At 35.4% G+C, this 22,278-nt stretch overlaps 2 protein-coding genes across 7 annotated transcripts; one reads left to right on the forward strand and one right to left on the reverse strand.

The window, feature by feature from the left end:
- The first annotated feature begins 1,239 nt into the window (after window positions 1-1,239).
- LOC142173561 (uncharacterized) lies at window positions 1,240-2,025 on the forward strand. Its single transcript, XM_075239173.1, has one exon. The coding sequence runs from the start codon at window positions 1,240-1,242 to the stop codon at window positions 2,023-2,025; it is 786 nt and encodes a 261-aa protein (XP_075095274.1).
- Window positions 2,026-6,189: 4,164 nt separating this feature from the next.
- Window positions 6,190-11,136, reverse strand: LOC107815193 (uncharacterized). Of its 6 annotated transcripts, none has more exons than XM_016640718.2 (11): window positions 11,006-11,132; window positions 10,720-10,904; window positions 10,549-10,610; window positions 10,376-10,456; window positions 9,513-9,899; window positions 8,300-8,694; window positions 7,795-7,894; window positions 7,662-7,721; window positions 7,465-7,551; window positions 7,190-7,318; window positions 6,190-7,001 (listed from the first exon to the last, which is right to left on the reverse strand). In XM_016640718.2, the coding sequence occupies exons 2-11, from the start codon at window positions 10,823-10,825 to the stop codon at window positions 6,699-6,701; spliced, it is 1,710 nt and encodes a 569-aa protein (XP_016496204.1). In that variant the 5' UTR covers window positions 10,826-10,904; window positions 11,006-11,132; the 3' UTR covers window positions 6,190-6,698. The 6 variants fall into 6 exon arrangements, with proteins under 6 accessions (XP_016496204.1, XP_016496203.1, XP_075094152.1 ...); XM_016640717.2 differs by having other exon boundaries at window positions 10,549-10,613; window positions 11,006-11,130; XM_075238051.1 differs by having other exon boundaries at window positions 10,549-10,613; window positions 10,720-11,136.
- Window positions 11,137-22,278: the final 11,142 nt, after the last annotated feature.

Genomic DNA, 22,278 nt, shown 5'->3' on the forward strand with positions numbered 1-22,278 from the left:
TCAACAATGCCCTCACTTACCGTGACTCGAATCTCTAAAATATAAGTTGATGGTAAATGTGCTAGCTCCAACCACTAGAGGCTAGAGCAGACGTCGCTTGACACTTTGGTGATTTTAATATAAATACCTGATGCGGATAAATTTTTAACCTTTCACAAGTATGTTAGGAGTTGTCCTAATTTTCTTACCATATTTGGTTTTCCTATTTCTTGAAGGAAAGGACAATATATTTACCATAATTGGGTTTTCCTTTTTGTAGAAAAATATTATAATTCTTCCATGTTTGGCTAGTCCTTTTTAAATTGAGGATCCTTCTTTCTCATTCAGTAACATCCACAATGTAGCCATATAAGATTTGAGAGTCGTGTTTAGGGGAAGAATTTTACGGGACAAGTTTTAGTGTGTCACTTGTGTTTGCCTCTTCGTGAGGTTGTTCTCTCGAGATTTTGTACTCTCTTTTTATATAGTGGATTACTCATCTCCGTCGTGGACGTAGGTCAATTGACCGAATCACGTTAAATGTTTGTGTCTCTTTTGGTATATTTCTCTTTTGTTGTCTAATTTATCGTCGTTCAAGGTTTGCTTTGCTCTCTTCCGCATGACACCTGATTATTTCGATCCTAACAAAGTAGGCCTCAATAATCTGAAAGCGGGGTATTTCAAGGGGCTTGTCCATGTTGTTCTCTTTTAATGAATAAAACACTCGTGTACACTTGCGATATTCAACTTACAACTGCTAAATTGCTACTGTTGAGAGCATATCAAGCTGATGTGTATTAGTTAGTTAATTAGCTAATGAGGTGGTTATTTATGTTAAAAGAAAAGCTTAATTAGTTAGTGGAGTTAGTTAGGTGATATGCATATATATGAGGTACAACTCACTACTGTAGCATGCAGAAGAAATGAGAATCAGTTAGATTTCTCTCCAAGTCTTCTTCATCTCTTCTTCTCTCTATCAATTCATCAATTTCTCTCTAGCTCATTGATAAATTTGGCATGGTATCAGAGACTACTGCTCGAATCTAAATCGCTCAGTCATGCGTTTGATTAGTTCGAGCTCAATTTCTCAAGCTCTATTTCTACTAGTGAAGCTCATCAATGGCGGAAATTGACAACGAGGTTCCTGAGAAGCTAAGTCACAATCATCCTTTGTTTCTAAATTCAAATGATAATTCTTGAGCAATTTTGATCTCACTACAACTCCGAGGTCAGGAAAATTACTCGGTATGGAGTCGAACAATGAGAATTGCCATTTTAGGGCGAAATAAGTTAGAGTTTATAGACGGTACTTGTAAGCGAGGAAATTATGGTCCAAATCTAGTAGATCTATGGGAGAGGTGTAACGCCATAGTGCTATCATGGATAAAGAACCATGTATCGCCTGAATTGTTCAGTGGAATTGCTTACTCCTCAAATGCAAGTGCTGTGTGGAATGACCTAAAAGAGAGGTTTGACAAGGTTGATCTCTCTAGAATTTTTCAGATTCATAAGAACATTGTTACAATTAATCAAGGTACTAGCTCAATCTCTTCTTATTTCTCAAAATTGCGACTGTTGTGGGCTGAGTTTGATAGCCTAGATCCAGTCCCTAGGTGTGACTATGAGAAATCGTGTGAATTTATTGTGTTCATAGAAAGGGTGAAGCTTCTGCAGTTCCTTATGGGGCTAAATGAGTCTGATGAGCAAGCTAGAAGTCAGTTGCTCATGATGATACCAGCTTCCTCTGTTAACAAGGCTTACTCTATGATGATGGAAAGGGAAAGCCAGAGGGCAATTGCACATACAGGTATACCTATAGAGAATCCTGATATTACTGCTTTTGTGCCTACTAGAGGTGGATTCCAGCACAAACCTAAGAAAAATTTTATCCTCATCTGTGACTACTGGAACTACAAAGGTCATACTAGAGAGAACTGCTTTAAACTGAATGGTTATCCTGCTGATTTCAAGAACATGAAGAAGGGAAGCTCATTTCCTACAGCTAACTTTGCAGGAAATAATGGTGGTTCTAATACTAATACTTGATCACTGATTCCTACTATTGGCTGTCAGGATCTGTTTTCAGCAGCTAATTTTGCAGGTAACAATAGTGGAGGAAACCATGGTGAAGGGGCCAACCTCATCTAGCAGCACCACCTCTCTCAGCACCATGCTTTACCCCAGAACAGCACCAACAAATTTTACAGATACTTAGTAAAGGGAATGAAGAAACAACAAGCTCTGCTCAACCAGCAGCAGCAGGTATATTTGCATTCATATCCAGTATAATTGATGATAGGTGGATAATTGATACTGGAGCTACTAATCACATGGTAGCAAATTCTAGTTTGTTGAATAAATTGGATAAGGAGTCTAGTCTAAAAGGTGGAAAGGTGCATCTACCAACTAGTAATGTGGTGTCAATATCAAATACAGGGACATCTAGTATATTCAGAGATCAGGATTTACAAAATGTGCTGCACATTCCTGACTTCAAGTTTAATCTTTTGTCTGTGTCAAAGTTGACAAAGGAACTGAAGTGTTGTGTGGCATTTTTCCCTGATTTTTGCCTCTTCTGGGACCTCTTCAGTGGGCAGGTAAGGGGGATTAGTAGAGAAGATTATGGGTTGTACTATCTGAAGCCAACTCCTACACAAGTTCAACCACCTGCACAAGTACAACTACAAGAGTCTGACAATAGAGAAGTTTGCTATTATGTGTCTGCTAATGTGACACTATCTGTATGGAATAATAGACTAGGGCATGCTCCTTTAGATATTCTCATAAAAATAGAGTCCTTGAAACAGTTTAAACTAGACAAAAATTATCATTGCACTGTATGTCCACTTGGAAAACAGTCAAAACTCTCATTTCCTATCAGCACTACTAGTTCAAATAAACCTTTCCAGTTAGTACATGGTGATGTATGGGATCCTTATAGAGTACCTACACATGATGGTAAGAGATATTTTCTAACATTGGTGGATGACTTCTCCAAGTACACTTGGATATTCTTGTTGAATAATAAAGCTAAAACTTTCGTTATTGTGAAGCAGTTTCTAGCTTTAGTAAAGAATATATTCAATTCTAATGTTCAGATCTTAAGAACAGACAATGGTTATGAATTCTTTAACTCTCAGTTTGATGAGTTGATTAAGGAAAATGGTAATGTACACCATAGCTCTTGTGTCTATACACCTCAGCAGAATGGTGTAGTAGAGAGGAAGCACAGATCAATTCTGAATGTAGCCAGGTCCTTAAGGTTTCAAGGAGTTGTGCCTTTGAAGTTCTGGGGAGAATGTGTTGCTACATCTGTCTATCTACTCAATAGGTTACCCTCTGTCATCTTACAACATAAATCCTCTTTTGAAATGTTGCATTCACATCCTCCTAGCCTTGGCCATTTAAGAACTTTTGGTTGCCTTGCCTATGCATCAAATCCTAATATCACTAATAAAATGTCACCTAGAGCCATTCCTGTTGCATTAATAGGATACTCCTCCACTCAAAAGGGGTACAAACTCTATGATCTACATGCTAGATCATTCTTTGTCAGTAGAAATGTAGTATTCAGAGAAGACTTATTTCCTTTCAGGCACTTCACTCCCTCTACTCTACCTATGTTTCCAGTGCTAGAACCTGCACCTGACCCACCGAGAATTCTTCCAAACACCACACCTAGCATCATAACAATTCCTCCACCTATTTAAGAAGACTTAGTCACAGAAAACCCTTCATCTTCAATCCCTTCCACAACTATGGATCACTCTCTATACCCAGTTCTGCTTAATAGCACAATAACTGATGAATCTATTATCAGTTCACTACCTATCACTGAGCCACAACAACCTGAAACACTTGAAAAATCTTCTAGAACTGTCAAACAACCTTTGTGGATGTAGGGTTTTGTCACTACCAAAAATTCCAACTGTGTCTATCCTTTATCATCCTATGTCTGTTATGAACATCTGACCCCATCCTATAAGGCTGCCTTAAACACCTATTCATCTATTATGGAGCCTGCTAGTTACAGAGAAGCAGCTACAGATCCAAAGTGTATTGAAACCATGAAATTGGAGATTGCAGCACTAGAGGACAACAACACCTGAAGCATTGTGGACTTTCCTAAGGGAAAGACTCCCATTGGATGCAAAATGGGTGTTCAAGGTCAAATATAAATCATCAGGAGAAGTGGAGAGGTATAAGGCACGATTGGTGGCTAAGGGTTATAGCCAAAAAGCAGGATTGGACTACAAAGAAACCTTTTAACCAGTAGCTAAAATGGTTACTGTCAGATCAGTGGTGGCTGTGGCAGCTTCAAGACATTGGTTCATCTATCAAATGGATGTTCACAATGCCTTCTTGCAAGGAGATCTGTTAAAGGATGTCTATATGACTATTCCAGATGGGTTTGCTAGACAGGGGGAGACCAAACAAGTCTGTAAACTACAAAAATCATTGTATGGTCTGAAACAAGTACCAAGGCAGTGGAACCTCAAGTTGACTGAAGCTCTGCAGCAACTTGGCTTCGTTCAGAGCCACTTTGACTACTCACTTTTCACACAGAAACTGGGAGGTGACATTGTTGTGATCCTAATATATGTGGATGATTTGATCATTACAGGAATCAACAATGATTTGTTAGTCAAAATCAGGGAAGACCTTCATAAAAGGTTCAAGATGAAAGACCTAGGGGAACTAAAATTCTTCTTAGGCATTGAATTTGCCAGGTCAAACAGAGGAATGCATATGTGTCAAAGGAAGTATTCTTTGGAGCTGATCTCTGAACTTGGCCTAGGAGGAGCAAAGACATTTGGTACTCCTTTGGAGTGCAATCAAAAACTTACTTCAATTGATTATGATAGAACATTCAACAAAGGTGCAGGTCATGAAGATCCTATACTGAATGATGCTGGAGAATATCAAGGGCTCGTAGGGAGACTCTTATATCTGACTATGACTAGGCCAGATATTTCATTTGGAGTACAAGTGCTAAGTTAGTATATGCATGCTCCAAAACAATCACACATGGAAGCTGCTCTAAGGATTGTTAAATACCTGAAAGCATCACCAGGTTTGGGACTCCTAATACCATCAACAGAGACTAAACATCTACAAGCATTCTGTAACTCTGATTGGGGCTCTTGTCTGCAGACCAGAAGATCTGTCACAGGTTATCTTGTAAAATTTGGAGAGGCCTTGGTGTCATGGAAGTCAAAGAAACAAGAAACTGTGGCCAGAAGTTCAGCTGAAGCTGAATTCAGAAGCATGGCATCTTGTGTAGCTGAAGTTACATGATAATAGGTTTGTTCAGGGAACTTGGAATTGAAGTGCAGCAGCCTGTTGATTTGTTCTGTGACAGCAAAGTTGCTATCCAAATAGCAGCCAATCCTATATTTCATGAACGAACCAAACACATAGACATCGATTGCCACTTTGTGAGAGAAAAACTGAGTCAAGGAGCAATTACAACTCATCATCTCTCAACAAAGGATCAGCTGGCAGATTTGCTGACTAAGAGCATTGGAAAAGCACAGCATGAAATCTTGTTGAATCAACTTGGAGTTGAGAATATATTCAAAGCATCAGCTTGAGGGGGAGTGTTGAGAGCATATCAAGCTGATGTGTATTAGTTAGTTAATTAGCTAATGAGGTGGTTATTTATGTTAAAAGAAAAGCTTAATTAGTTAGTGGAGTTAGTTAGGTGATATGTATATATATGAGGTACAACTCACTACTGTAGCATGAAGAAGGAATGAGAATCAGTTAGATTTATCTCCAAGTCTTCTTCATCTCTTCTTCTCTCTATCAATTCATCAATTTCTCTCTATCTCATTGATAAATTTGACAGCTACATTAAAGATATAAAGCCGGATACAGCACAACTATAATATGGTCAAACAGTGAGTGAGAAATTTAAGCACTAGGTGTGTTTTAAACATAACTAGACATGATATTATCAAATTATATTTTGTATCAATATGAAAGGGAGCTTTGGAGCAACGGTAAAGTTGTCTCCGCGGGTTCGAGCCGTGGAATCAACTACCGATGCTTGAAGTGCGGCATTTTTCGGACCCTGCGTGAACGCAAGATGCTTCGTGCACCGGGCTGCCCTTTTTTTATATACATATATATTTTGTATCAATATCAACTACTGACTTATTTTGATTGGTGCTGATAAACAGATTTCAAGTTTTTCCCAAAGTATGGTGCTGAGAAACAGATTTCATGCTTTATGCAGTTCAAAATGTCATTCAACATAAGTCTCAGGTCCAAGCTAGCAAACAAATGTAACCAGAAAATGTTCTTCATAATTTACAAGACTAGAGAATACTTGCTTAATAATGCCTATTGGCTTTTTGCATGCCATTGATCTATTTAGAGCTACTACAATAACCAAAGAAACTCTCACAAAAAAGGTAAAAGAAAAAAAATAAGAGAATAAATGTGGTTTTTGACCATCCATATTGTTACAAACTCACTTGGGAAAATGAGGGTACACTCATTAGGAATGACAGTTGAATCACAACTGCAGCACTTTGTTAGACAAGCAGCTGAAAAATTGAACCACTTCTCAATCTGAATAACCCCTTTAATATATTCCAGATCTTAAGTTACTTTTTCTCAAAGCTGCTATTCAACAGGTTTTGATTGTGATTCATCTGACATTCATAACCATTGACAGTGACGACAATCAGAAAGGCGCGAGACTGTGAAACTCATTCAACCAATTCACTTGAAATAAGGTAGCGGAAAGTGAAGTTGTGAGGAATCCAATCAATTTTCTTCCACAACTTTCGTTGCTCGGGCTGCTGAATTTTCTTCCTCAAATAAGAAGGTAATGCTTGCTCTATTGTTTCGAATAAACCAGATGGGCACAAATTCGCCTCTTTAATATAAGATTCCACATTCTTTGGAAGGACTAGTTTCTGTTCTTTGTGTACCCTTATGTTCACCTGAATGTACTCGTCTTTAGCCACTTCTAGTTCTTCGAACACTCTCTTCGAGGTGTACAAACGAAGCTGCACACATATAATGGAATAACAAGTCAAAACATATAGGCATAAATCAAGAAAACAGTTATTCTTATCGATCAAGATACCATTTGTTTTAGTCAAAAAAGGAAAAATACAGTTGGTATGCATATTATACTGGAATTTCGCAAAATTGAGGTAATAATATTGCAAGTAATGTTTCCGTCAGTGCATACCACAGGATCAAAATGGTTCCCTGAGCAGAGAGCAAAGCGTAGGCGAGGATCTGGATGCTCTATTGCATATCCCCTTCGTGCATCTCCAGCTTTAAATCTTTGTTTCGTAAAGAATAATGATTGAAGCCACTACAGGCAAAATTAACTTCAATAAGCCCAATTGAAACCATACACAAGTGACAAGTCTAACAAGTAAATCATCTATTTAATATATGTGAAACCAAAGAGGAAATGTAGTGACAGCTTTCAAGTGCAGAAACAAGAACTGGATTCACCTGACCGGGACGAGGCAACTGGCATCGTAGTATAGAGTTCTGAATTATGTCCACACTTACTGTATTCCCTCCAATGTTGTAAGCAGCCTGAAAACATGAAAAGTTTACTGAATTATAAGAACCACTTAGAATGCAAATTGTCATCATTTTGGAAGTACACAATTATTTTCCATGTAAAGCGAACAGAATCTTCTTACCTTAAGAAGTAGAGATGCTCTCTTGAGATTACTTCTCGGAATCCCATGAACCAGAAATGCCTGAAACATATATATTGTTAGTTCATAATTTTTCACATATTAATATAAAGCAGGAATACACAGTAAAGCTTACATGCATTACTAGTGAATTGTGGACATTAACCCAAAAAGCTAGTTTCTCTTCATGTCTCATTTCCCTAGGGTCAACTTCTTCCAACTTTGAGACCAGATACCTGCATTGGCAAGTTTAAGACTACTCAGAATTGCAGAAGTTATACAACTCTGCAAGCTAATTGAAAGATCAAAAGTTACCCCGAAAGCAGAAATTTATTTTGTACTGCTTTTTATAAAAGATATCAATATTAAAATACCATCCGTAGTCAAGTAGATGCACTTAGGCTTTGGTTCACAGGTGCATGCTTTCCAACTCGTTAAATAGACAATTTGTAAAGATTTGTGTAACGGATAACTTAGAGTATATAATCCGATTTTTATTTAAGAAAGCTCTGTAAATCATATCATAAACTGCTTAGATTGATCCTTAAACTCGCAACACAGAGAGAGGGTGATTATAAAAATTTGGTGGCTTATATGTGAAGAGGTATTATACAAACTACAAATTGAAAGATTGGGCTTACCTAAATTGTTTTAGCGCGTTCTCTGTACCATTTAAGCTCTGACTATCTCGACACAGCCCTTGCACCTCAACCATTCTAACAAAACATCCGTTAAATCTCTTCGACTCTTCAATGTGGAACGGATAGTTTGTCAATGAATCAGAAGACGAATTTTCTCTGCATTTCTGGCCTTGCATATCGGTCTGAGCTTCAGGAAATGATTCCAGTGTTGATGACGAGACTGAGATGGGAGATGAACTTAAATCATGGCCAAGGAATGGTGGAACAGCAAGCTGACAATATATGGCTGAAATGCACTTGATCATTTCTTCAGATAACTGGCTTGGCGATTTATGATAATGATTAGAACAACTTGTAACAATATACTCTGTGAGACTCCCATTAGAAGTTGATGGCTGAGCGACATGATAAAATTTCCATTATTAATTACTTTACAGATCATATTAACAAAACTTAGTTCATGTATTCTGTGCAGAGTGGTAAGTGAAATAAATCAAAATTAAGATGAATAATCTGGTTAGCAGCAAGGTAGTTGATCCAAAATTAAAGAAGGAAAAGGTGCCATCTTAATTCCCTCTAACTCAAAATGACCCCTCGGTTAAACAGGTTTATACACCCGTTCCAGCCATTGGAGAGGCCAGGATTTTCACTAAGGGAGTCAAAATATAAAGAAGTAAACACATGAAGAAGCCAAGGGTGTCAATATGTAGTGTATATACCTAAAAAAAAAATTACCTAGCTACAAAGTGTAATTTTCTGACGAAAGGGTCGGTTGACACCCTTGAATACATGTGGCTGACTGGTTCCAGCCAAGACTATTGTCACTGATCTGCCTAACTTCCAACCCAAAAGCCAACTCATGAGGTGAAGGGTTGCGGACCATTTATAGACTGCCCAGGCCTCCCACTCCTATCCAATGAGGGAGGGCGTCAGACTCTCACCCACCCGGATCCTAGTTCCCTCACTACTGACCGACTGCCAGACTCAACTAGGTCACAAGCTTGGAACGAGGCGAGGGTGGGTCTGATACCACTCTGTCACCGATTCGCCTAACTTCAACCTCAAAAGTTAGCTCGTGAGGTTGTGGATTGCTTATAAGCTGACCACGCCGCCTCCCTCTCTTGCTCCGAATAGGAGGGCGTCAAACGATTATAGTTACAAGAGCTTGTTGCAAATATTTATAACATGGTTCTTTTTCTATATCACTACTTACCTCAAGCATTGATAAAGGCAAAGAATGGTATGAGTCGACCGCCTCAGCAAGAGCTGCAACTGAAGGTGAAGCTCTGAAGGAAAAAGCAGCATGTGATAGGGAAGAGTGGCATCTCAAAATGGTAGAATCAACCAGTTTTTGTGTGTCATCACATTCTTTGATTGGATTACTAAAATTTGGCAAAATAGGACTAGTACTAGTCATTTGATTTTCCTTTGACTTGCCATTTTGCTCCTTCACTTCTGAAAACTTCCTTTCATCTTTCATAGACAGTGATTCTAACCGCTTGGAAAATGTTCTCCTATACATTGAAAGAAGATATTTCTCCAAATACATAATATCCAGCTCCAGAAGTGAAATTTCTCTAATCAGATCCTCATGAGCAGGCTGAAAAGTAAGAAGAAGAAAGAAAAATTACTGAGCAAAAGATGGATCAATTAAAGGCAAGTATACAAATTCCTCTTAGCAGTTAAGTTCAATTTCCCAGGCTTGATAATATCTTCTTTTCCTTAAACAAGAAAAGGAGTCATTAATATTTTCCACGCTCCAACCAAATACCAGAAAATAAGTCATTTTCCGAAATATATTTTCTGGAAATTACTTCTCTCGTAACCTATGTTGCTCAGACTCTCCGAGAATGTCGCCTAGCGTATGTCGGATCTTCCAAAAGTAGTGCATTTTTAAAGGATCCGACATAAATGCGGTGTCTTTTTAAGAGTCTGTGCAACATAGCTCATAATAAGCACACCCCAAATAAATATTTATTTTTCTTCCTTGTCTCAACACTTTACAACATTCAGTTAAAATACTAGTCTCATCCTTAGAAGAAGTTCAAACAAAAATCCAGTAAACAAGCTTCTTACACTAGTCTCATCCTTAGAAGAATCACAGCCAGGTAATTGTCTTTTCTTCTGCTCTACATAGTTCTTCTCTAGCCCAGTGTCCTATTGACATAGTAATAAAATTATTTGAAGGAAAGAATCAAGACTCTGCTTAGAACAAAGGAAAAAAGGTAAGTAGTAAATAAAAGTCTCACCAAGTCAAAATGGTATGAAGATTTGCAGAATTCACTATGCTTTTCTTCCTCCATTTGTCTAACTGCTAATTGTCAATGTGAAAAGCAAAACTGTTTATTCATTGCTCAAAAATTTAATAGCATCAAAAGATGACAACTGAGGATCTTTTCTTAAAATTAGAATAGAAATACCTGGTGAGTGATTGTATTCTGAGGCTTTAACTTTCATATAACTCAACAACAGCTTTTGAAGAAGAACCATGCAAATTCCTTTTACAATTGAAAACGAACTGAGCATGTTGCAAAAGACCCCACATTTGAAAAATTCACTGAAACAGCATTTATTGCAGCTATGTATATCCAACAGAAATTGACAACTGCCCAAACAAAAGAATAGAAGACCAGGTTATGACTAAATCCAAGAAACATTTAATTGGTAACAACAAGAATGCCTGCAAAAAGATTGAGACTACTCAACTAGTCACCACAAGTTTCCTAAAAAATTGAATCAAAAATCTAATTTTGACCAAAGGACAAATTGGTTCAATCTGATAATATTCCTATTGCGCACCATGTGTTGTGGCTTTCAAATTTTTTTTATTACAAAGTGTGGTGCAACATGAGCTTATTTATGAGCGCATGCACTCATGCATTCAATTACTTGTGGTTCTTTAAACATGTGGCTTATTTTGAGTCTTTGACTAGTCTTTTTTGTTTTACCATCCAGGTACTTATTGATTCGGCTAATCCAGATTTGAAGAGTATAAGGCCTATTGAAGAAAGCGCTTCAAATCAAGAATTTTTTCATTCTCAAGTTTAAACGCGAGATATCTAATTAAAAGTGACAATATTCCATTCAGCCCATTGTATTCCTCGATGGTGGGACTTCGACTAGTCACTTATGGATCGTTTGGTCGGTGGGATAGGATGAAATGCTTGATTATTTTATCCCGTGTTTGATTGCATTTTTAAATCCAGAATTAATAATTCGGGATTAGTTATACAGTAATTGTAGTATTATTTTATCCCACATTGGGGTGGGATAACAATCCCGATGTTACTAATCCTAGGATAAAATGCTAAAATAACAAAGATGTCCTTCTCCGAGTCTCTTCTTTCCGAAGTCTTTTTAAAAATTCAAAATAAAAATTTATAATAAGAATTTATTCCGATTTATCTCCTCGGGTGTGAGTGTTCGACTAGTGACTTATAATTTAGAAAGCAGTAAGTATTGCCTTTATAGTGGTCTACTTTTTCCTTTTGTAAGAGGGAGCTTTTTGTTGCATTAAAAGAAGTAAATATAGGTGGTAACATTTTTAATTCAAGAAAGTCACATTTTAGACTTGGGATGCACCATGCTAAAAGGTGCCAGGATTTTCTAATGAAGTTGCCCAATTACCATATGACACAAGAAAAATGAAACAAATTGTAAAACGTAATGACGTATGTACAGGAACTGACTTTATACAGATTGACCTATGAGACAAGTTTAGCAGTATATCACTACGACTGACTTTATAAATTGATTTACCCAAGGGTTCTACTAGATTATACGTGGGAATATGGATATTTTGCAATTTTGTTTCATATTTTTGCCTAGTTTTTAGAACTAGGCTAAACTCCTACTCAAAAAGCACAGCCAGTGGTAATACTCGTGTTAAAATTTTAACCTACTCTGTACTTTTAAATCATATCATTCAAACACAGTAAATAAGATCATATCACCCAATCACGGGGGAAACAAATCTTTTCAGTAGCTGTGACTGTGAGGGAAAAGGAGATAAAAAGTAAGTTGGTGGGCTTTCTTAGCCTTTAGGAGATAGCATTAACAAGAGAATAAGGTCACCTCAAAAGGGCTGAAAGGTGAAGGTCAAAGCAATTCCAAAAAGAATGTGAGATATTGAAATGACCAGTCTAGTATTTGCTATTTTTCCTTTCCTTCTCATTTGTCTAATTTAAATGTTGAAATTAGTAAAAAAATAAATATAATTTCTTTATCTTTAATCAGAAATATAAAGGTCTAAATTTTAACTAGAGAAAGTTTCTCTGTTTGATGATCCTTATGAAATCTAAATTAATTAGACTAGTGAATACCGAAAATATGGTCACAACTCGCACGACCGAAAAAGGGTGCACCTATTGATTGTGTCTCACAGCTCAACACCCAGTAAGTTTGCTTCCCTACTTTTTATGGGACTACGTGCATTTTGCTTCATTACTCAATAGTTATGACCAAAATTGAAAGAGGAAAAGACGACATTCTTTTCTAAAAGTTTTTAAGTCATGAACAAAATTGAAAGAGAAAAGACAACAACATTCTTGCTTAAAGTTAACATCCCTAATAAAAGGCTGTTACTTTTTTAGGCCCAAAGATGACCAACACCACGTGTGACTGATTGGCTGACTTTCGCCAATTGAGTTTTCTCTGGTTTCGTGCTGCTTGACAAATGATATTTGCTTAGTTGGTAAATCACAACCTAAACGGCTACGTACTGAGTTCGAGTCACACCGGGAGTAAAGTGTGAAAAACACTATAAATTTTCTTTAATTGGGAGTGAATTTAAAAAAAAAATAGTGGAGGTCTTCCAAAAGAGATAGAAATGTACAATGGGAGCTAAAATGTAATTGCGTTTGTTATTTTATACTACCTTAGTTTCAATTTATGTGAACATATTTAATTGGCCACGAAATTTACGAAAAAATAGAAGATTTTTGAACTTGTGGTGTAAAATAAGGGACATATATTTTGTATGGCTATAAATCATTACATAAAGGTAAATTATTTTCAAATATAGAAAAGGATTTTTTTTTTTTTGCACGAACTTAAAAGAAATAGATTCATATCTATCTATACTATATTAAAAGCACGAAAACCCTTAGCAAAATGTTGTTCGCCTTTTTTGCCCTTTAAAAATAGATTTCAAATTGGACAAATTTGTAATTGTAATTTACTTATATTCATAATATTTAGGACTTTAAAAATCAACTAATTTTTATTTATTAAATTCTTCCTTATTTGAACTAGGTAGAAACTCTTATTATTTAGGAATCTAAAATTGAGTTTAATTTGAGTTATATAACTTTTTTCCATATTTAAATTGTGTAAGTATTTTCCTTAAATGTTTCCAAGTTTTTAACACGTTAGAAATTTTGTAGTACTAACCACGTAAGAATTATCAAACATGTCAATTCCATTTTTTTTCGATTTTGTTAGAACCATCTTGAGTATTGTTAATTTGAATATTTCACATGCGCACAAAGTCTTAAGGTGGTTTATTATTTTTAATATAAAAGTTAAATAATTAATGATGGATAACATGTATATTATATCATACACATTAAATATAATTTTGTCATTTAGTTAGTTTTTAATATTTATAACTTTAAAATTAACAAAAAAAAATATTGCTATAATAATCATGAATATTAATACAAATGAACTAAGTTGCAGCCTGTTTTAACAATATTTTTTTGAATTGAAGAATGGGAATGTTAAGGTATATTATCTCATGTTTCGAATGATAAATCCAATCAAAAGTACTATTGACAATTCAAATGATACAAATGAGTTTGGATATAATGATGAATAAGAATACTTCAAATAAAAAAGTTTACACAAAAATAAGTAAGGATTAATTGTTATTAAAATCGGTATATCAGTCGACACTCCATCTAAATTTAATGATATTTTAGCTTCTCAGGATATGTGCCATTTTCTTTGTAAATATATACGATGTATAAATCTCTTTTTAGATGTTACTATCATTAACGCTAACAATTTAAAATTTATTGTAATATTAGTTAATAACCAAAAACACAAAAGAGAATTTGTATTTTTTTTTTTAAAAGGAGAAGAAAAAGCTAAGGAACATATCTTTTGGAACTTTGATATGAAGAAATACTTGAGGGGATATTTAATAGTAAGAGAAAAAAAAGGCTATAAGATTTTTGTCAAAGGCTAGATATTTAAATACGGACATATAATCTGTTCTTAAAAGTTTGATTAAGAGATAGGTGACAAGCTCAAAGATCGAATGTCTATAATAGTTCATTAATCACAGTTAATATAAAAGTATATTTAAAAACCTTTGTATAATTATTAGGCGAGGAAAAATAATTAAGATTATCTCATTAATTCTACTAATGTTTAGATGTTAGTTTATAGAGCTTTGAACAAACTAGAGTTGTGTCACTTATTATTTTGATAAAATCAATAATGGACAATATTTTTCGTATCCAAATTGATTATGAAATTCGTATTCAAAATCAAGACTTTTTTCTTTATCTATCTATATGTCATTAACATTATTTATTTTTCAAGAACGTACACTTCTAAAATTTTATTTTGTAACTCAATTATATTATTTAATAATAGTTTATTATTTTTAAATTATATAACTATTGATATATGTACACGCGTAACGCGCGTACATTAAAACTAGTAAATTAAAACTAAGGGAGTATGATGTAAAATCGCAGTGTTCAAATCAATTGTCGTGCCTCTATTATTCTACTTAGTATATGATATCTTTCATTAACATAGATATCGAATAATCTGCCAAAATAAGACTTGAGAAAATGGGATTTTTTTTTTGGTCTCTGTTGAGACTAAATATAATGTTAATGAAATTTGTTTTTTTTATTTAAATTATGGGTTTGGGACAGTTTGAGTGCAGCTTAACGATTCTACATGATACTTGTTACCTTCTTCTAATATAATTTCGGGTAACTCGGCCCGCCAGAACTTAAAATAAATGAAAATGGATAATTTTTTGTCTCTGCTATGACTGACATGTCATTGAGCTTGCTATTTTTAAGAAATACAAACGAAAAAATAATTAGGATATTCAGACGACAAGCTAGTGTGTGTGAGATTTTCGGTGTCTTTTTTGTTGCTTAAAAAAAGAGGCGAAATCAAATACTACTCCCTCTGTCCACTTTTACTTTTCTACTATTGATTTTGTACACTTATTAAGAAATAGTAATAAATAAAGTGAATAATTTACCATGATACACATATTAATTGGTGTATAGGACTTAATGAATTTGGAAATGATTTGAAATGAGTAAATAATGTTAAGAGCAAAACAGAAAAAATAAATTATTTTTCTCTGTGAAACGTGACAAGTAAAAATAAAAATTTATTTATGGAATACTTGAAAACTAAAAGTAAAGTGAGGGAGTATCAAATATTAGCTATATATGTTTTTTTTTTTTTGAAGCCATCACCTTCAGGCTGGAGCCTTTGGTGTGGGGGGTTAGGTAAGACCCCTACCATGTCTATATATAAACAAAAGAGTACAAGATAGAGGGGATATGGACCTTACTTCTACGATGAAAGAAAAGAAAGCCTAGTTCCTTTCACTAATCTGAACTATACAATCAGCTTACAAAAAAATTACACTTATCATATCTTCTTCTCATTGAAGGAAGTTGCCATCTATCTAGTTGAAATAGTCCGTTAGCCTCTCTTGGCATCTGTTGGAGAGAGTAATATAAGGTGCCAGTTCCACTAGAAGATGCTAACTTAGCGAGGAAATTCGCCACTTGATTTGCTTCTCTGAAGCAATGAGAAATCTGTACAGTAGCGTCTCTGAGAGCATGAGTAGTATCCATGATGATATTCTTTAATATAAGGTTGTTGGTTCCCCTATTGATAAGCATATTGGCAATAACCATAGAATCCAATTCAATATGAATCCTGCTTAGCCCATGTTGAGTGCATTATTTAATGTCAAAGTTGGCCGCCATTGCTTCAGCTTGATTGTTATTGTTACATTGAACAGGGAAAGAAAATGCCATCAGGAATTCTCCATCACTGTCTCTGACCACACCTCCAATGCCAACATTTTCATTTTCTCTGATAAAACTTCCATCTGTATTGAGTTTGAACATCCCCTCTATAGGCTTATTTCAGGTGACTTGCTTGATATTCACTGTATGTTGAAGTCTTTCAATCATATTACAAATGTTGGGCCATGTACCTGTTAAATTATAGGTGGGATAGGTAATTTGAAGGGTTGCTTGAATGTGCCAAATGGTTTGAAATTCCATCATACTTTTGTAGAATTTTTTTGCTCCCCATATTTACATGTCGTCCAGCTTTTCCAAAGTTCCCAGCAAATGACCACCGGAGCAATCTGTAATAGAAGCTTGTGTATAGTATTTTTTGGATTAATATCCCACCATTCCTTAATAACTTTGTTGATCGGCCACTGGTGGTGAGTGATTCCTAAAGGAGCACCTATGTATTTCCATATATGCCTAGCTGCTTCTCCCTGCACAAAGGTGTGTTGAATAGAATCATTGTTAGTAGGGGTGTTCACGGTTCGGTTTGGTCAGTTTTTTATTAAAACCAAAACCAAACCAATTTAATTAGGTTTTTTAAATTTTAAAATCAAAACCAAACCAAATTAAATACAAACTATCGGTTTGGTTGTTGTTGGTTTGGTTCGGTTTGGTTCGGGTTTTCGCTTCTTAATAAGCTAATGATAAGTCGATAATAGTAAAACGACACTATACAATAATATTTTAAGTACTACTAGAGCATAAATTCAAATACCTACAGTGGTAGTTCTTTTAACTATTTACATTTGAAACTGTAGCATATAATATAAAGCAGAGTATTAAAATTGTAGCAATAATATAAGTTAGAAAACGGTACCGGGTGAACTAAGTTGCAGTACATGATAGAATCAAAAGAACAAGCCAAAATAAAGGTTCTAAAGTACAAACAACTTTGTCCACTTAAAAGTAAAAATTATGTATTTAAACTAAAAAAAGAATGAGAGAATTCATAATATCATATTCACTTCTACTTTTTTCTTCATAAAGATTACTTTCGCAGTTGCTTCCATCATCGTCCTTAGCTTAAGCTCCAAACTAGTCAATGCTCAAAGCAGTGTCTAGATTTTTTTGTATCTCTTCTGTTAGGCAAAAGTAGATACGTAGGGTTAGAGAATTTGAGTCTCTTAAGAAAAATAAATTGGCCAATTCCTATTACTTTGGTCTTAGGTAATCTTTTAAGATATAAGTAGTATAAACCAAAATCTATATTAATAATTAAAATGCATAAAATATTTAAAATTATTTACAAAAAGATATGATACTTTATATAAATAGTTATTAAATTTTATATATAATTTATCGGTTTGGTTCGATTTATTTTTCGGTTTTTTATAATAGAACCAAAACCAAACCAAATATTATCGATTTTTAAAATTTAAAATCAAAACCAATCCAAATCAAAAAAAATATCGGTTTACTTAATCAGTTTAGTTCGGTTTTCGATTTGGATCGGTTTTTTGTCAAACCATGAACAGCCCTAATTGTTAGGCATCTGACAGCAACTACACCTGGAGGTTATTTGGTTGTCAAATCTAGCCAGAACTTCATCAAAGGGGAGTTTACCTAAACACAATCTCCAAGTAAGAATTGAGAATTTAAAGGGGATAGAGTTATGCCAAAGCTTACTGAAAAACATGTTAGTAGGTCTCTGATTTCGAATGGTATGCTAGACAGACTTATTAGAATATTGGCCATCTTCAGTTATGTTCCATACAGCATCATCTGCATCAGTTGGTTGGCCAATGTTGATGTTGCTAATACCTTCCACCATTTGGTTTGTAAGAGTGTTGCGCAGCTTATTCATGTCCCAACCACCATTGCTTATAAACTCGCAAACATTGGTATTATTACCAATGGTGGTAACGATATTAGCATTGCTATAAGCCAGAGGGCTTGTCATTGTCTAGTTGTCCCACCAAAAATTGCGGTCACCGAAGTTAATAAGCCAAGTGATGTTGCCTTCAGATTTGTCTCTAGCCAATAGCAAGTACTTCCAAGCTTGTGAGTTATCCAAGATCCATTTCTTTTTAACAGGATGACTTTTTGGATAATATTTAGCTCTAAGGAAATCAGCCTATAATGAAGATTTTTTTCTAAACCTCCACCATCTCTTGATAGTTAAAGTATTAGAGATATCTTCAAGACTTTTAATACCAATGCCACCTTTATCTTTAGGAAAGCACAAGTTTTTCTAGGGTCTCCAGTGATAATTTCTTTATTCCCCAGTGGTTCCCCAAAGGAACCTAGACATGTATTTCTCAATAAGTTTTAAAGTTCCTTTGGGAGGATTTAAAGCAGTAAGAATGTAAGTAGGCATAGATTATAAAACATTCTTGATGAGAACCAATCTGCCACCATAAGTTAACATTTTACCTTGCCATCCATTCAATCTCTTAACAACTCTAGTAACCATGTTATCAAAGAAGCATATCTTTTTTCTACCAATGTAAATTAGACAACCAAGAAAAGGGAAAGGGAATCTCTTGTCCATAAATCATGTGCAATCTTTCAATCTGTTGATTCTATGAGTACTAGCTTTAGGGCCAGTGAGAAAGAAGCCTTTATCCTTGTTGACAAGTTGACCCGATGCCTTTTCATACTTTCTGATTTTTTTCATCACCATCTTGACAGTTTTGGAGTTACCACCACAGAATATAACAATGTCATCAGCATAAACTAGATGATTAATTTGAGGACCTCTCTTGTTCATAGAGAAGCTAGTGAAGTTCTCCTTATGAATGAGACTGTTAAGAGATCTAGTCAATACTTCTGCAGCAAGGATGAAGAGAGAGGGGGATAAAGGATCCCCTTGCTTGAGACCCTGTGAAGAAGTAAAGAAGTCATGTCTTGTTCTATTAATAATAATCGAGTACCAGACATTCGATACCATTCTCCAAATCATATCAGACCATTCTTTGCATAAGCCAAATTTGTTTAGGACATCAATAAGGAAGCTCCAGGAAAGCCTATCATAGGCTTTAGCCATGTCAAGTTTCATAACAATATTCCCTCCCCTGTTAGGTTTGGAGATATCATGAATGATCTCCTTAGTGAGCATCGCATTTTCCGTAATTAGTCTTCCACAGACAAAACCATTTTGATTTTCAGAGATTAGCTTAGAAAGAAGAGAATTCAACCTTCTGGTTAAGAGTTTTGAGATGATCTTACTAGTGTAATTGCTTAGACTAATAGGTCTAAGCTCTTCAAATCTGGAAGGAGAATCCACCTTGGGTTTGAGGGTTGTGCAGGTGTGGGAATAAAATTTAGTGAGGTCCTTCTCTTTAACGAAATTCATGACAAATTCAATGATGTCGTGCTTGATGATATCCCACGTAGCTTGAAAAAATTTTCTATTAAAGCCATCAGGTCCAACAGAGCTATCTATGCTCATACTGAAGACAGACTCTTTGATTTCCTCTTCCAAAGTCATCATAATAAGCATATTATTATCATCTTCTGTAATAAGGTTAGGGATGCAATTAAGGATATCATTGCTCACAATAGGCTGTTGGTCTAGATTGAAGAAACTTTTAAAGTGCTTGACGCAGCCTTAGCAATTTTTTCATCAGCTTGTATCCATCTATCTCGGTGATTCTTAATTCTATGTAGTTGAAGTCTTCTTCTCCTGTCTCTCAGGATACTGTGAAAATAGCTAGTGTTGCAGTCACCATCCTTGAACCAATTAATTCTAGCTTTCTGTTTCATCAAGGATTCTTTCATACCCAACCACCTAGTATATTCAGCATAACCTCTGTTTAGATCTTTCCTTCCTTGCTCATTGTTGTTTTGCATATCAATCTCTTCCAGGATTTGCACTTTAGCTTCCCAGGAGCATACTTGTTCGTGAATGTCCCTAGTTTTATCCTTCGACCATTGACTAAGGTGCTTACTAAGAAGTTTCAGCTTACTTTGAAGCCTCCATATAGCATTATCTTCAATATTTGTGTTCCATATCTCCTGAACCATATCCAGAAAACCTGGTTGAGTGGTCCAGAAACTGAGGAATTTGAAGTATTTGATGTGATGTTGTTGATCATTCTGACACTTAAGTAGTAGGGGTCTATGATCATAATCATTCCTTACCAAATTTTTCACCATATTGTTTTGAAAGAGTTGAGCCCATTGATCATTGATCATTATTCTCCAGTCTCTTCCAATTTCTTTTGCTAGGTCTTCTGTTATTACACCAAGTGTATCTTGGGCCGGTGAAGCCAATGTCTATTAAGCCACAGGATTCCATAGTGCTAATAAAATCTAAACTTTTGTATGCCATGTGGGGATTACCCCCTAGTTTTTCAGCCGGATCCATGATAATGTTGAAGTCACTACCAATATACCATGGGCCATCAATAGTGTTGTTCATGATATGATTGCTATCCCACAAATCTCTTCTTTCACTAGTAGTACATTTGGCATATACTGTTGTGTTAAAGGTTCCTGAATTTGCAACATTATCTTTCATTTTGAGAGTAATTTGTTGTTCATTGTTTGTCAATATCTTAGTGTGATCCAGGTAGTTCCAGAAGCACCAGATCTTACCAGTGACATTAGCCTGACAGTGTTGAGATCCTAAGAACCTTTTGTATCCATCTATCTTACTCATATCCACAAAGAGTTCGAAAATAGCCACAAAACCCACTTTGTTGATGTTGATAAGAAGTTTAAGTCTGTGAATAGCCTTCTTTGACCTCACCCCTCTTATATTCCAAAAGATTATACTAATCATTGGGTTGAGGGGGAGGTGTGATGTTTGTTTCCTCTTCCTTTACAGGAAGTAGAAGTGTTGTCTTTGTTTTGTCTTCCAGCTTTTTTGTTTCTGCTTCTTCCTCTGGCCATTGAAGATTCACGAGAGTCACCCTTTCTTATGAAATTTTCAGCAGTCTCTGTAAGATCTTTTTATTTACTATTTTTCATGTCATTCTTTCTATTTCTGCTTCTTACTCTAGTGTAAGAAGCTCCATCTTCATTTTAGTTCTGAGAAGTAACCTTATCTCCATCAGTCATAGTTTTGGATTCCATAGTAGCTTCTTCTTCAACATGGTTGATATGTCCTTGGTTGCAAGATTCTGGCATCTGGCTTTGATTTGTCGTGTGTTCCCAGTAAAGATGAACGCAAACATTTATGGCTTTTTGGTTTTTGATCTCCGAGGGTAAGCTAATGGATTGGACATCCTCAGTTGTAGCCTCTGTGATTGTAATATTTTTACAATTGTCTCCTTTCGATTTTGGTTGATCACTACTTACTTTATCATTGCTCTTTTTCTCCTTCCCTGTACCATTTACTCTAATTTCTCCTGTTTCATGATGTTAATTAGTAGTAACTGTAGGCTCACCTTTTGCTGCTCGATCTTGATTAAGAGTATCCTCCGGCTGATTACCTTCAATCATCGAGGCTGTTAATTATTGTGAAACTGATGAGAGCTTAACTTGATAGTGCTTCTTAGTGATCTTATCTCGGATAGCAGGTTTGAATTTGACATTGCTTTTTTTTTTTGGAATTTTCTTTACTTTATTATTCTTTTTATTCTTCCTTCTTGTTTTTGCATCAAAATTCTGGTGTAACAAAGGCCTGCCAGTCCTCTGTTTCATCTTTTCAGCATTGAGACTTTGAGTTTTTGTGTTCAGAAGTTGTTCTCCCTCTAATAATTCCCGATTCTTCCTATTTTCTGTCGCATCTTTCTCTATATTACTGTTGTGATCTTTTTCTTTATCTGCTACTTTGTTCTTAGTTGGCTGCTCCTTGTTTTTGTCTTGTGCCTCCTCGACATTAGTTGCAATCTTCTTCTCTAAGGCCCTGCATTCAATCACGTTGTGCCTAGTTTTTCTACAATGCTTACAATACATAGGTATGCCCTCATATTCCAACTTTTGAGTGTAACCATCTAGTGGTGAGTCCTCATATTC

Source organism: Nicotiana tabacum, chromosome 19 (genome assembly GCF_000715075.1).
Source record: "Nicotiana tabacum cultivar K326 chromosome 19, ASM71507v2, whole genome shotgun sequence".
Lineage (NCBI taxonomy): Eukaryota > Viridiplantae > Streptophyta > Magnoliopsida > Solanales > Solanaceae > Nicotiana > Nicotiana tabacum.

Excerpts from the sequence above, each read along its gene's own strand:
- LOC107815193 (XM_075238051.1), bottom strand. The coding sequence starts at position 10,825 with ATGCTCAGTTCGTTTTCAATTGTAAAAGGAATTTGCATGGTTCTTCTT. Across the intron at positions 9,900-10,375 it reads CTTCTAAGGATGAGACTAGT|CCTGCTCATGAGGATCTGAT; the intron begins GTAAGAAGCTTG and ends CTTACTTTTCAG. Across the intron at positions 7,552-7,661 it reads GAGCATCTCTACTTCTTAAG|GCTGCTTACAACATTGGAGG; the intron begins GTAAGAAGATTC and ends TCATGTTTTCAG.
- LOC142173561 (XM_075239173.1), top strand. The coding sequence starts at position 1,240 with ATGAGAATTGCCATTTTAGGGCGAAATAAGTTAGAGTTTATAGACGGT.